This window comes from Typopeltis vanoorti, chromosome 10 (assembly GCF_054136105.1).
Source record: "Typopeltis vanoorti isolate ZY-2024b chromosome 10, IOZ_Tvanoo_1.0, whole genome shotgun sequence".
NCBI lineage: Eukaryota > Metazoa > Arthropoda > Arachnida > Uropygi > Thelyphonidae > Typopeltis > Typopeltis vanoorti.
Window position 1 is genome coordinate 78,549,710 of NC_143558.1, and position 16,690 is coordinate 78,566,399.

Below are 16,690 nucleotides of genomic sequence, written 5' to 3' on the forward strand. Positions count from 1 at the left end.
TGTGAAACTTAAGATATTGATTGTAATATTTTATTTCATTAAAATAAATTATTTTGATCAACGTCCAGTTTATACTGACAAAATCTCCGCTAGTTAAAAAAAAAAAAAGGCCACTGTGATCATTTTTCGTCATCAAAGAGGCAAACAAAGTGCCTAACGTATATCTCGTTATAGAATATTCAATTTTCGTTTCATATTTAAAGCGTTGGTTGTTTTCGTTTCCGTGAGGTACTTAAAATGAATTAAGTACCTGAAAGGCATTGCATTCAATTCTGTTAAACTCTACGTGATAAAGCCGCCTAAAGGTTTTGGCCTTCTATCATTAATTTGAAATCACGGATCAATAGACTGACAGCCAATTAGCGACCCATGACCAATATCTAATTAAAATGGGCTGTTGCTTGTAGTTCCAATAGCGATATGGTTTGATCACTTTCATAGAGTTCCTACCGACAGTGAGGGCGTCTCGTATGTTGCACGGTCTCAAACTAGAAACATGTGGACTCGTACTTATAACAGATCACCACCCGGCATACTACTTTTGCGATTTTGTTATGTCTCGCATTCCTAACATAGAAATATTTATTGCATTTCGGATAGTGTGGATGATTGATTATTACAGCTTCTATTTCGTCTTTGTTCTTACTAGGTTTTTTTTTTTTTTATTAACGTACTTCGTGGAATCGGCACATCAATCGTAGTTTAATTCATCACTTCTTTCCTTTGTGAACGAATATTTATTTGTTCACATGAATGAATATTTATTAATTCACGGTTATTTAAACCCGTATCATGAAGATAATAAAAAGGAAGGGAGGTTAGTTTTTACGTTGCTGAAAATGGACTGAGATTACTGAGTGCAGGTGATTATGCTGCAGTCACTGTACATGACACCTTTTTTTTTTTTTTTTTGCGATTTCATCTTGCAGCGGCTAGACTTGCCACTAATGGACTTAATGAGCATGATTAGTTTGGTTCACAAAGCACCTAACGCACTGATTGATTTAAGTTTGGTGATAGTGCTGATATGTTTACTTTTGTGTGTATGCGTGCGTGCATGCCTGCATGTGTTTATTTCCACAGATACTGGAATTTAGTTGTTGCCGCGGAAGAAGTCTAGAAACTTTTTTTCAAACTTTTTTTTCACGTATTTAAGAAAAATAGAATTCCAAATACTTTAGGATGTTTGTTGTTGAATCAATGGCTGAAAATTTGGGTTTAATGCAGACAGATTCGTTAGAATGGTGAATCCTGTCAAATTAAGTTTCTCTTTGTATGCAATTTCTTCCAGAGAATTCTAAGAAAAAGAAGCTAATACCCAAGACTTTCCAGGAAATGGTGGTATATGAAGAGATTTTTTTAAAATTGTTCGATGATAAGATATACTTTTAGTTAGAATAATTGGGATAATTCATTACTTATGTCTAGGTGACAGTGTAATAATTGAATTGTATTCACCATTAATGGAGCTATTTATTATGTATTAAATATACTTTTTATCATATCGTTCATTGGCAAAGGACAAATAAAAGTAAATGATTATATTCCTTTACTTATAATTAAGTGCATATGCAACTTAAAAACGAAACTTCATTCAAAATAATAATAATAATAATAATAATAATAATAATAATAATAATAATAATGTGTAAATATACCTTAAAATATGGATGAAAAGTAACAACTGACTGATATTTTAGCGTTGGCTAAAATATCAGAGCTTAAATATTGTACCATGAGAGTAATAATAAGTATAATTTATCAAAACATATCCCACTATTCCTTTCAACATTCTATGATAGTTATCCTTTGTTGATACAGACAAAAATATATCGTATATGGAGCGAGATGAAACTAAAATTCGTCAGTTGTATTTTTTTAAAGCATCCCCATTCAACGAGAGCATGACGATGGTGTCACACTGGGGAAAAAAAAAAAAAAAAAAAAAAATCATCTAACATATAAACACATTGACAAACATGCAAGCCACAGTTGGGTTATAATCCATTAATCCATAGTTTGTTGATTTACAGCGGAGACGCCCCCCCCCCCATTCATCTAAACTTTATTTACCACCTAAAGACAATCGCAAACCATGTCATTCAGAGAGATTCAATCTCGTAAGTTTGAAAGCGGAGATGCTATTTAACTAGGACAACCACAGTGGCCGATTTAAAGCAGTATAAAAAATAATATTTTGAAAAATTGTTGATACTAAACATGAGTAGAATAATCTATTTTAATTATTAGAAGTATTTGTCGTATCTGGTATGTATTTCCATTAAAATCGAAGAGTCGTCTGTGTGCAGGGGTTTCCTAGCTGCAAAAGCATGCAATGAGAGAAGCTTATATAATGAGAAAAACAGACAAACCTTATTTAGAAACATATATACAGAGCTGAGAACAATAGAGGGGAAGACAAGATTATAAAAATACACCAGCGAAAAATAAGAATGAAATATATGAATAATTTAAATCGTGAAGATCAAAAATATATGGAGCAACAGGAGGGAAGACATGAGTTACGAAACAGAATCTTAGAAAACATTATGGTCACCCTTTTTTTTTCGTTCTCACTTAGATTGAATTCGATGTCAGTTGCCTTGTAAATTGCGCCATGTTTTAGTTCAATAAAAGTTTCTAGTTATTTTCCTGAATTGGTTGTTTTACAATATGGTCGTTGTTGAACTATGGTTTTATTAGAAGATGGAATCTGATTAAAACTTTTTGGAAAAGACCTAAGTCAAAAAAACTAAAAAAATGTGCAATCACAGAAGAAATAAGAAAGGATAGCAAAAAAGAAAAATAATAAAAAAAGCGCATTTATAGAAGAAATAAGAAAGGATAGCCATCATGCAGAGGAATCTTAATAATATCGGGCTAAAATATAAAGCAGGAGGAGAAATAAAATCATAACACAGATGAATCAAAATGGGTGATGGAAGGAAGAACAGCCTGATGACTAAATGATAGGTGTCAGCAAACCTGCACGCTAATAAGAGCAAAGAGCCTTTTCAAGGAAAGTCTTGAGACTGAATGAAAGAAAACTTTCATCGCATCGGAACTTTTTTTCAATTTACAAACCATTTGACTGCAAATCCATTCTAATTGAAAACACAGCAAAATGAACACGGAAACCCGCGTAAGGTTGCTGTTTTTTCTCCACTTGTTTCTTTATTAGTTTCCAATCGTCTTTACCGTATTCTTCTTTATGACCTTTTCGTGGATTCTCTTTTATAACCAGTGTATCTTACTGAATTTATTTTATAAAGAAGCTTATTGATATTTTTTTTCTGTATTTTCACTGTATATTTACAGTATTATTTCTGACATAAACATAGGTTCCTAACCAGCAATGCTTTAATGAGGAAGGGGGGGGGGGGGTACAAAAAACTTATGTTTTTAAAGAAATGGGTAACGGTACTTGAAAGTAAAACCAGTGCTATAATCAATACTATTTCGCTTTCAAAAGAAATGAATATAATCTCAAACAGGTACCAAGGAAATCTAAAAGAGAGACTCTCGAATGTTGTTTTGACATCTCGTTTACAAACTTACCTAAGAAAATGTGCAGCTTTTCAGATTTCCGTGTTATTCACGGAGAATTAAGGAAAGAAGATGTTATCAAGTCTGACGTATTGAAGTTGTTATACTGGATTGAAATGTGAGCATGTACGCGCGCAGTGATCTTAATAATATTTTCTAAAATATTGGACCGTTTATACTGATATAAACGGTCATATATTTTAGGAAACAATTTGTGTCATCTAATTTCCATACAAAAGTAGTGGTAGTACCGTATTCAAGGTTTGCATGGCGGTCAAGTTTGCTCCCGCATTGTAGTATAAACGAATGAAGCTGATGAGTTCGTGGCTGCTAAGTCAGCAACGGATATTCTTTCGCAGCTAATGTCATGCCCTTTCATTCGATTAATTCATTAACTGGAAGATTCCAGTATGTATTTAGGAAGATTATCGGTATTCTGCATCAATACGAAGACACTAGCTAATGATGTTCGAACTGTTGGTGTCTGTTCGATAATGGAGTGTTTTATACTCATTGAGCGTGTTGGATGAATTTATTTCTTCATTGATCAACTTGAGGAGATATCTTAAATTGCGGTTGCCATTTGTTCGGCTGTTGGTAAGTGCGTAGCCTCCGGAAATAGAACTATGGCTCAAATATAATTATTGCGAACTTAAATCTTATATAGACTTCTTGACGTCAGAATATATATTTATAAGCTAAGTACTGTGTTTAAGCTGTTCCTACAATTCTAATGCATTGGGCCTATATATACTGTCACATATATGCTATATATTAAGAACTTCATTAGCACAAACATAACATATTGCGAAATTCCGAGACATTATTTTGGCAATCCTATTCGATCTGATTTAAGCCACAAAGTAATATATATTTGGAGAAGTAAAAATATAAATTCCAACAATTCCGTGAGTGAACTGTTAACCCCATCAATGCTATAATATTTATTCCCTTTGCTGGATTTCTTAGTAAAAAATTTATTTGAAATAAGAAAAACAGCAAAGTTTTTCAACATTATTTCATGACTGAATACGCCAACTAGCTGGTTATTTTTAGTGTAATGGTGCGGCGGATTTTTCTGGAACACATTTTATAATAAGTAAGTTAAGAATTATTTTTGATATTGAAGAGTGCTTAAAATTCAAACTGTGTGGAAAGTTTGCTCTTCGTAAATGTTCTTATCAATGAGAAGTGAATTGATAGATTCACACAATAGATAAGTGGAAAACTAACTAAATTATCAGAAACTCACGAATTTCTAAGTAATATCAATAGATAATGGTGCATTAAGAGTATCATGCAGAGCAATAAACGTGAGACTCTTTGCTGTGTATTTTAATCCCTAACCCTTTTAAAGGCGAAGAAATAAAGGTAAGGTTCTCCCAGCAGGGAAAGGTTTCATATAAAGAGTTTATAAGTACCTGAATGCCCTAACATTGCCTCCAGTATCACCCTTAGGACTGGGTCTTTGTGTTTATGGTAGCTTGTCTATCCCTAGCTATACACCAAGGTCATTTACGGACAGACCCTTGGTGACCCCGTTGTATAAATAGCTACTATCAACATGCAGGCACGTTCGTTCATCTCATGGCCAGATGTGGTGAAAAATCAGCAAACACCAGAAACGTCACGTGACCTTTTTTCCTCTTAAACAAAGTTGTCAGTGGAAGTCGGTGGAACTGTAACGAACGCCAGAATGGACCTTCAGGCAAAGCAGACACAAAGGTCACGCCTCAAGGTACCATTGTGTGGTGTACATGGGCGGGCATGTTGGTCGCCATTTCTCTGATTCCATGACAATTGATGTGGTGTGGAAAAGTGAGACTGAGCTCACAGTTGTATCGTTCTCGTATAGAGACTGTGTTTGTTAGCTGATACTATTGATGCCAGCTTGCCAATAATGTCGGGTGGCAGCTACAATAGTCACACTTCCGGTCTGCATCATTTCATCTTGCATCCATGTATGCAATAGAAAGCTGCAGTAAACAGAACCTGTAAAGTTACCACTACCACTAGGGATCTAATGCCGTCATTGGCTTAGTAAATAGTTCATAAGTGCCACTAGGTAACTCAACCTTTATGTTTTGATATCATACTAGACGGAAGCATTGGATGATATGTAGGAAGGGTTACATGACTGGAAAATCTTCCCAGCGATGACATTCGACTTTGTGGCCCAAGAACAGATCTTTGCTGAAGCATATTAATATAATGGTTTTCATTCACTATACTTAAAGGACTTGAAGGTTCATTTCGAGTTCATAGAGTTTACAATAATCATATAATAACTTCCTAAGCACGGTATCACTTTCATACCAGCTAGATATGTATGCAGTTCGTAATTGCATGAAATACACATTTTTCTTTCATCGATAAATATTAAGGATTTCAGCGAGTAATTACGTTTAAAATTCAATATTTCATATCATTGACTTGAAAAAAGAAACGAAGTTCACTTTTTTGAACTCACGTTTTATCTTTACGCTTACTAACTTTAAAATTTGGATTTCAGACATACAAAATATTCCGTGTGTATAGTGGTGTATATCTTTAAAATACACCTCTAAATCTAAGTGAGACATTTTCTCCCCATTTTCCTTTCTTTCTCCTTCAACTTCTAATTCTTCTCGCTTGGTTTTACACGGTGATTTAAATTTCTCTATTTCTTTAATTTCCAGTTAAATTTTGCTTCATAACTGTATACTTTATAACACTATTTCGTTTCTTTTTGAGTTCAGCTATGTATGTATGTATGTGTTGGGGGTAGGGGGGCGGATAGATAGATGTAACTGATAATATATCGACATTACAATTAGTCATAAGTGTTACTTAATAGTCAGATACACTTTACACAAAGCAAAAATTTTCGAAGTAATTTTTGAATTTTTTTTTGAAACGAAAGAAAATTTGGAAAAAAATATTTTTCAAATTTTTGTCCATGCAGAAATTTTAAAAAATCATTTTTTTGCCATTACCTACACACATTTAAAAAAACTATGCACTTTTTATTTTAGATTGAAATAGAATTATAAAGAAAGCAAGTTTTTTAAAATTATTAGTCCTTATATAGAGTCGCAAAAAACAAACAAACAAATAAAAAACATAGGCACTTTATTTTCAGGTTTTGCGGCCTATTACATATGCCTAACATCTGTGAATGTGTTTCTGTCGTCTGCTGAATTAAATAAGTAGATTTCAATATCGGTTCCACAGCGGGCTCAGTACATGTTTTCTATGTTTCTGTGTGTATGAGTTTTTAATCAAATTTGAATAAACAATAGTTATTCATTTTCTCTCGTTTAATTTTACTTCTCTGTTTAAATTGCTTATACTATATTTTTTTTTCTATTGATAATAGCATGCGATATTTGAATTTTTATGCTTTCCGAGGACTGGTAATTTTTTGGGGGGAGCTCAGGCAGCAGATAAAACTTTGGGAAACGCTGTGTGGACAATTTTAGGTCTAACCTATCTTCCTGTAGCTGTCTCTTTCGCACGCTTATTGGGTACATGATTTTTTTCGAAGTAAATGTTTAGAACTATAACATCTGTTATTGTCTCCTGGTAGAAGTATTTGCTTAAATCTGTTAAGTTTTCACAGTATATTAATTCTGTCATTCGGTTAAATAATTCAGCAAGTGTGCTGAGGAATTTCTTGAATAAAATCCTTCGCAATCTGATAGTTTAACTCGCTATTTTTTATACATAATACCCTACCTTATGTGGAGGCTACTTAGTCTCGTATAAAGTGACAGATGGTGATTGTTTCCATCCTCGGGGTATTATTTTTGTGTCCCAGAATTAACAAACAAGAACGTAATAACTAATAAAAAATAATTCTATAACCAAACAAGCTAATTTAGTAGATGTTGGATAACGAAACATTACACAATGTAAAATAAATAACTTGAAGATAATAAGTACGTTTTTGTTCTATGCTTTCATTGTAAAATAATTCTTAATGGTATCCTCGTCATATTATTTTGCTCATTTCTGAATTTCGAATTATTTTAGACGTTATTTTCGCCATTAAAAAGGAAATTTTAATGGATCACCTAAAAACTAAAGAATATGGGCCTGAGCCCTTATTAGTCCTGTAGCAATTCTTTTCTATACTTCAATTTTTGTAACCTTCCTTTGATTGTTTTATATATGTAGTTCATGAAGTTAGCATGATAAACTTACTGTCTCATTTGGATATACATGCCTGTTTCTCATAATAGTATGGTATTTTATGCTGACCATGAAAAGATACCTTGATCTTTAACAGATTTGTGAAACCATGAGTTGACAGTCACCTAGATTTGCGCGCTGTTTGCATTCACATGAAATAACTGCTTGATTTCAGTTTGTGTGATAAAAGACAGCTAATGTATTAATGAGTTGAGCAAACAAAACAAATATGAAGTAATAAAGTACAATAGTATGCATTTGAAAAAAAATGTAGAAAATGCGTTTCAAGAGAAACTAATCATTGTTGGTTGAAGGACAGGGTCAAGGCATGAATTTCGCGTTTCAAACTGTATTAAAGGAATTGGGGAAGACTAGTTCCTTTTGAACTTTGGATTTGAAGGCATTTAATTTTAAAATAATGTTTTGAATTTTTTTTAAAAACAAAACGTTTTTTTACTTGCGTTTTATAAAGTAATCACTGGAAGAGATCTTGCTGCTAGTTTACATGATGTTTACCTAACATTTATACGCCGATTAAACTGGATTAAAATATTGAGTTTAAAATTGGGTGTGCCATCTAACAGTGTCCTTCAAACAACTTATATATTAGAAAAATATTTTACATATGTAGAAAAGAATACAGTTGAGGAGCGAATAATTCAGACTCTTAGTTATCATCTTCAAATATACTAAATTATGGTTTGTTATAAGTTATATCAAAATAAAAAATGACTTGATCCCACACCATTATTTGAAATTAATTAATTAATAATGACTGTCACTATATCATTATTCACCTTAGCTTCCATCCTGCTGGAAGCGTTATTCGATCGCTGATTACATTAGCTGAGATTGATGCTAAGGTGAAGACTAATATGGTGATAACATGGCTGCTGTTAAGAACGCAACGGATACTTCAGGACAAATTTGATCATCATGGGAAATAGGGAGAGGGCAGTTCCCCTTTTTTTTTTATTTTAAGAATTCACTCACCAAGTAAGTCTACACCCATTTGGCACTCTGGATACCTGTCAGTGATGACCCACTTGGCACTCTTCATACCTGCCAATGATAAACACTTTCTTACAATCACGATAGGACGTTTGTTGAATCTTGAGAAATACTAAGTACAGAAAGAAAGGAGCGGGTCAGTTTTTAGACTGTTAATTACATAAAATGCAGAAATATGAGAAATTCAGTGATTTGAAGGAATAGTTCTTGGTGCTTACAAGCCATATGTGGTTTTAAAATGATTTGTGGCTGTTCAGTTCAGGAATATTTTCTGTAATCGCTTGAGATACCTGTATATTCTTACAAGTAACGTAGACTTTTTTGATGTATGAATGCTTATGACCAAAAGACTTGCTTTTAGTCTATAGCTATAACTGAATGTAGTTTTCTTTGTGTTATTACACGCTATCAGAGTAGTTTTTAAATTGTATTAATAGTGCATTAATGCTTTCAAGTAATGCGTTTCTAATAGTATTATAAATCATACCGGTCGACAGCTGTGTGTCATCAACCAGTTCATAAATGTTTCGAGGCAACTATTTTTTTTTTTTTTTGTTTTGTTTTGTGACCATTAACGACTGGTAGAAATGAAACACCGGTTAATCGTTAAAATCGAGCACGTTCAAGGTTTGTAACGGTGATGTCATGTATGAAAATATACTCTTCTTAAGGAAAGTTTTATGACTTTCATCTCGGCAAGAGAATAAGATTATCCATAAAAACTTTGAAATCTGTTTTACATTTGCTTTTTAAAAAGTCCAAACTCCCACCAAACATTTTAAAAACACGAACATTAGTGCAACATTTCTGATATATAATTGAAACAGGCGTGGGTACGCGAATTAGTTCCGCGTAAGAGCAATGCTGAAATGAGGAGTTAGGCTTCTGTGGATCTGAAGAAAATAATTCAAGTAAAACGTAAATAACCATTTAGTCAAAGTCACTATTTTTAAACGTTATTAAGTAAATAAAATAGTTCTAAATAAAATAAGTTCATAAATCTAGTTCCAACTAGCACTCCTGTTTTTTTTTTTCGTTTTTTTTTCATCTCGATATTTTAAATATGACTAAGTTTTACTTAGATGCTGACATTTTTTTTACTTTTTTTTTCCTGAACGATCCCCATAACATATTCAACAAGTCTTTCTGAATGGGTTATTGTCCCACACGATTCCATTTAGAAGTAAATGTTAAATGAATGGCTGATGATTTTGAGAGCCCATCTGTTTCATTCAAAAGTATTCAAAACTTGGAAGGCGAGTTCTTATTCTTGTGATAAAATAGTGCATTAAATAAGGACTCATATAGTGGAATTATTACATAAATGATCTTTTTGCGGTAGAGAGAAGCATAGCAAAGGAGCTTCGAGACCTGACTGAGGTAAAAAAATATAATGCCTGCACATCACGGAATTAAACCTCACTTTCGTAAAAAGATCTCACCTTGGTTGTTTGGTAGCCCTTTACTTAGGACAGAGAGCGATCTTCGCGCCACTCTCCCCCCCCCCCTGCTGACTCGCTGATGTTACAACTTTTATTTTACTATCTATTCCTTGTCGATTCAATGTAGGTTATCAGAGTTGCTTCATTTAAATGTCATATCTTTTATCTTATCTAAAATCACATAACTGTAATATTTTAGCGAATGTGGATGGCATCTAGGAACTACTAAACGAATCGCAAGAAAACCAGACCGCGTTGATTGAACGGGGGGGAGAGTAATGCGACCGCTTGATTGCAACCACTGAAAGTGAACATTATGGGAAAGTTTCAGCATTATGGAATAAGTATAATTTGAACCTTATGCGAAACTGCGTTATGCCATGGGTGTGTGCAACATTACTTATCCTCACCTATAGACAAGGCATTGAACTCCAAATAACTATGTCATGTTTCGTTTAATCTCTTATCGATTTTGGCATCTACTTTGCTTTCCTTTTAAGCTGCTTATCAGAAAAGCAAGTAAAAGAACAGAAGGATGAAAAACGTACATTAAGCTAATTCAGAGGTACGTCTTATCATTTGCGACCGAAGCTAATCGAAAGTGCGATTTCTTACGTTTCTTTTGCTGTCGTCAGCATTATTTCAATATCACAGCTTATCAAGATGCAAGACTAGAAATTACACGTACAAATAGTATCTCTTATCTTTTCAGATATAGCCAATTTATTTTTAGGTATTTCTGCTTGTGTTATCAAATATGATTACTTTAAGAATTTTGCACGATTTTGCTACAAAGCGAACTAATTCACGAGCTGAGTAAGCTCATTAAGAAAATACATGATGGTCATTCTTCTAAATCAAATTTCTTCTCTGTTTTTTCAAGCCTTCTTTAAGCTCAAAATTTTGCTGCTAATTTTTCCTTAAAATTATTTGTCTAATGGATCAAAATTTTGCACTGAAACGAAAATCCGAGATTTAGTTATCAATATTTTCCATTATAATAATCAAACTGACTTTATATCTAAAATTAAGTTAAGATTATAACGAAATACCGTGGATGAAGGCTAGCCTAACACTGCAATTTTAAATACCTAAAAGACAAATATTCAGTGTTGTGACGTTAAAGCAAATACATGGTATTAGCTTTAACGCATAAAAACTTGATATCTGGACTATTTCAAAAAGTGACGGAGTTTGCATTAATCTCTGGAATATCTTTCACTTTTAAAAGCATTCACGATTTTCTTTAATTAGTTATGAAGATTACTGAGCGCTTACGACGAAAAACAAAAACTCGTTTAGAGAAAACAGCAGTTGATTTCTATAGGCAAATAGCTGGCTGCATCTTTAAGGCCAATCATAGAAGTGTAGTACCCTGAGTAATATCTCGACAAAGATCAAGCAGAACTTTCAATTTTATCGAAGAAAACATTGGACAAATTTTAGCATTGTGGAAAATCTGAAATCAGACATGTATCTGAAACATTTTAAAATTCAGTTTCAGTTAATGCTTCAATTACAAGAAGGGAAGCGTTCACATCATTCAAACATTTTATTATTATTATTACGGGCGACTCCAGGGAGTCCTAGACTCATCGAGGGAGGCCCTAAACATCATGTCCACACAACTATACGACATCCTCACAGTATCTATCATACCTTGCCTTGAACTCACTCACCGTCATAGCACCCACAACAGACTCTGGCAGCTTATTCCACTCATTTACCACTCTAAAAGTAAAGAACCCAGCTCCAACACCCCTGCTAACCACACTATTGCCCAGCTTCCATAAGTGTCCCCTAGTTCTCCCACCACCAGTCCTGATCTCAAAAATATCCTCTGAATTAATCCTATAGAAACCCTTTAGCAATTTGAATGTCTCCATCATATCTCCCCTCTTCCGCCTATCAACCAATTTCTGCAACCCACAAATCTTCAACCTGTTCTCATATGGTTCATTCCATAGACCCGCTATCATCTTAGTCACTCGCCACTGGATCCTCTCCACCTCCTCCCCATCAAGAAGGAACCTAGGTGACCAAATCTGGGCACAGTAGTCGAGATGAGGTCTTATCAAGGCTCGGTACAGAAGTACAATAACTTGCTTGTCTCTGCTCGTCAAGGTATTTTTCAACAACCAAGTGAGTTGATGAGCTGATTTAGCTACTTTTGCAATGTGCCCCCTAAACTTCATCTCCCTATCCACCAACACTCCCAAGTCCCTGGCCTCATCAATCTCCTGGAGTACAGTTCCACTAATGTGGTATACTGCTGCTAATCTTTTCACCCCAAAATGCATAACCTTACATTTTGTCACATTAAATTGACATCCATTCTCCTTAGCCCAGAACTCCAATCTATCCAAGTCATCCCAAGATTTTGATATCTTCTGCATTCACTATCGTCCTACCCAACAAGCTCTTTAAGCTCAAAATTTTGCTGCTAGTTTTCCCTTAAAATTATTTGTGTAATGGATCAAAATTTTGCACTGAAACGAAAATCCGAGATTTAGTTATCAATATATCAATTAAGTTAAGATTATAACGAAATACCGTGGATTCGATACTTTTAAAACTAAGTCAGTTAGAAATAGCTTAACTTTAGCTTCGATATAAGTTAAAGGGATTTCACTCATTTAATTCGTATTAGATTTGCTAACAAGTAGCCTGAAGCCTATTTAGTTTCTAAAATGCAAGAGGAACGTATAGCTTTCTTTTTTATCATCCGTTTTAAACTTGTGGCTCATTTAACAGCAATTATTTAATACGGTAATAAACTGCAATTGTGTTACTTTGGGAAATCGTTTCTTGTCATTACAACTTACCATTATATAATGGAAAAGCTGTCACTATTTATAAATGTTTTTGTCGATTCGTTTCGCGTAACCGTGAAACACATTAGTTCTGCTTCGCCTCCAGTAGACTGCACTTGCTAATTGACCAAAAGAGAAATGAAGGCGATATATTTTGAGCTGAATGTTGATCTTGGGTCTGTTGAAAGCGTAATCTACAAATTTGCATTCTTCTATTGCTTTTCCTTTTTTTTTTTTTTTGGTGGAGTACGACAAACAAAGGAAGGAAGTGTGCACCCCTGCCCTTACTTAATGATATCGCCTTTGTTGCCAACTGTGGTATCAACGCAATTGTAAATTGATGAGTTGGTGAGCAGCAGGAAGCGTTCATTGGTATGACGTAAGCAAATGTTTAGAAAGAAGTAAGTCAATATAGTAAGAATCAATGCTTATAATTGGATTACCATCCTATATCGAACTGGAACCGTTCTTAAAATTTTACGAAAATCGGATTATGTTAAACAGCAATATTTTTTCAGTATCTGAAATAAATGTTCAGATTTTACGATCGATAGCTATGATGAGAGGGGGGGGGATATCCAATTTCTTATATAGCTGGACTCAGCGCCGGCGCCTAGTATTTTTCTTGTGTGTGCGATTAATGTTCGGCGCCTTTCCAAAAAAGTTTTTTTTTTGAATAAATTGTGAATAAAACAAACAGGAAATGAAAAACAAATGAAAACCGCTTTACAGTATAATGTTACCTACGAATTAGTCCTGCTTATACAATTTTTTTTTTACACGGAACTCAACAATTAATAATAAGTTGATTTATGATACATCAAAAAATAAAGAACTATTTTAGATATATTTTCGTAAATTTTAATAAAAAATTACAGTGATATAATCGGGTCCAGGATACAATTTCAGAATTTATTTCTTCGTTTCCGGGAAGATCTGAAGGGACCCGAACGGAAGACGACGTACATTCATAATTATATGTACCATTCATTGTTCGTTTAAACTCTTATCTCATATTTTTTGACATCTTTTAGGCGCTTTTTCTTCTGCGGCGTCTGTGTATATTGCGCACTTCGCACACGCCACCAGCCGGGCCTGGCTGGACTATACTTAAATACAATTGAACCCATGCATTAGCACTCAATGGATTTTCTCAGAAATTTTTCGGGAAATTTGTTTATTGAGGTTTTGTGTATATCAGAAGCCCATTTAATTATTTTTAATGATGATATACAACAGCATCATTGAGAAATATTCTGTTTATATCAGTTTTAATTTCTGAAACTGATATAAGGATGTGACTGCTCTGTTTCGGATAGATGGAATCAGTCAATAAGTTCTTCGGTGAAAAGGTGAACTACAACTAGTCACTGAATTTGAGCACTTTTCAATGTAGCTATAGATCATTAATAGTTTATCTACCTTTACGATCAATTTAGTTAGCTGAAAATGGTAGGTACCAAAGAAGTTGCAAATATAGCTCAGGATTTCTATTGTGTATTTTACAAACTGGTATAGATTTATATTAAAACAGGATTTTCCACTGGAAACATAGGGGAATATTTGACCAAACAACCTGGGCATCGCGATCGTCATAATCATGCCGATAATGGCGAGTTTCCTCTGTACCTGCTAGTTTAGATTATTGTCATTAAGTAACAGGAAAATTTGAAATAGATGAATAAAATGAACATTATCCATATTTGTCACTTGAAGAGGAGCATTAGAACTATGAACTTAATAATAATAAAAATCTACGGTACTTACAAGACCCACGACTTGCACAAGTTGGCTTTCGTAACCGAACTTAACATCAGCATTCCTTAATTTAATCGCGAACGTATTGCACACGTGCCAGAAGTGGCATGCAAGACGGTGCAGTATTCGTTGGCCCGTCTCGAAATACGTTAATCCCTTTCCATAAAATGCTGTGATCCTATCATGCATAAGTACCGTGGGTTTGGCTAAGGGTTGTATAATTCTGAAATTCTGCCCTATAGACCAAACATGGAACTTTTTCAAACCTCTTTCATGCCTCTAGTGTACATGGTGGTCTCACACCAGGAAATAGAAATAATCTACCATCAAAGGTCATTCACATCATCCCACAAGGAGATTCGAAACCGGAGCCTGTTGACTGAATAGTAGATGCGCTGTCTAATGTGAAAGAAGAAATCATGTGTTGCATAGTGGCTTCATTTTCGTTTATATATATATATATATATATATATATAAAGTTATGTTCGTGGCAACATATTGAAGTGACGTAATATCATAATATTTTATGACAGTCATGAGTTACTTATAGTAGCTTAGTGGTAAGATGCGCACTGCTTCTGCTGCATGTTCAAGTCAAACTTACGCTACAGTTTAAAAGAACATCCTTTAAACTGGAGAATAAACTAAATTTATTATCATATTTTCGCATACTTTGTTGCAGATGAGTAGTTTCTGATATAACTTTATTCTTCTTACTTCTGCTCATCTACTCACTCCAATATAACACACTTCAGATATGACTTTTCATAATACACACATGTAGGGACTGTGGCTGAAATAGATGAATTTTCTCTTCACTCACTGATGGGTCTTCAGTTACTTATTGGCGAGTTGGTGAAAGATCACGTATATTTCTGAAGTAGATTTTAAATGTGTCTCATATTTGAAAAAAATATTTCTGCATTTATTTCTCGATCTCATGCAATTATCGGACTGCGAAAAAATTGTCCAGAAATACCTTTTCAATTTTCACGCAGCATGAGAATTTCGTACCACTCTTTCTTATTACTTATATACATCATTATATTGCAGGCTGGATTAGCTGAGATCTGCTTGACATGAACGGAAGAAAATGAATTCTGAAATATCATCCTGATCTCCAAATACGCGAATAAACCATTCGAGAATAATGTTGGCACACAACGACAACTTTTAGTTCAATGAAGCAAGTCTAATTATTATTTTTATTTTTCTGGTAGTGTATTTTCACAATATTTTCGCCAAATCATCAGCTAAAATATAATTTATCAGCAAGTGGAATTACTGGAATTGCACCTCAGGATCATCATTAGACACGCTTCATTTTCTCTTTAAAGCTATCAGGTTCTTTTTTGGCAATCTGATAGTACCGCCATATCCGTATGTGGAGGAAAATAAAACTTCATCACACGATGACTACAGCAGTAGTTCGACAAATCTCAAGGTTAATATCTCAGTCTTTAACTATACTCAGATTTTTAATTGGAATGTATGCTTCCTCTCTAGTTAAAACGGAACTACTGAATTGAACGGAATGGTATCCGGAGAGTTCACCGAAAAACATTTAACCGAAAGACAATTCATCAAATGCAATTCATCGAACGACAATTTATCGAAAAAGCAATTCACCGAATAAACAATTCATCGAACAACAGTTAATCGAAAAAGCAATTCCCCAAAAAAATAATTCACCGATCAGCAGTTAATCGAAAACACAATTGATCGAAAAACAACAATTCATCGAAAATACAGTTCACCGAAAAATGAATTATAAGGCATGTTGGGGTGAAGATGTGTGTGCGATTTTTTTTTTTTTTTTTTGAATTGTTTTGAGAGGGATATATTTCAGGTCACTTATATACGATAAACTACTATTTATCTGACTTCGTTCGGAAAGCGATTTTTTTCTGGGACATACTGGTTGCAGTGAATGATATCCACTGAAGC

General features: G+C 34.0%; 1 protein-coding gene across 1 annotated transcript in view; it reads right to left on the minus strand.

The window, feature by feature from the left end:
• LOC150102531 (homeobox protein OTX2-like) overlaps nucleotides 1–16,690 on the minus strand; it is a 142,362-nt gene that overhangs the window by 90,097 nt on the left and 35,575 nt on the right. Inside the window, exon 2 of the mRNA XM_090399463.1 lies at nucleotides 8,713–8,781. Within this exon, the coding sequence (XP_090255589.1) occupies nucleotides 8,713–8,781 (69 nt within the window). The remainder of the gene's footprint in view (nucleotides 1–8,712; nucleotides 8,782–16,690) is intronic.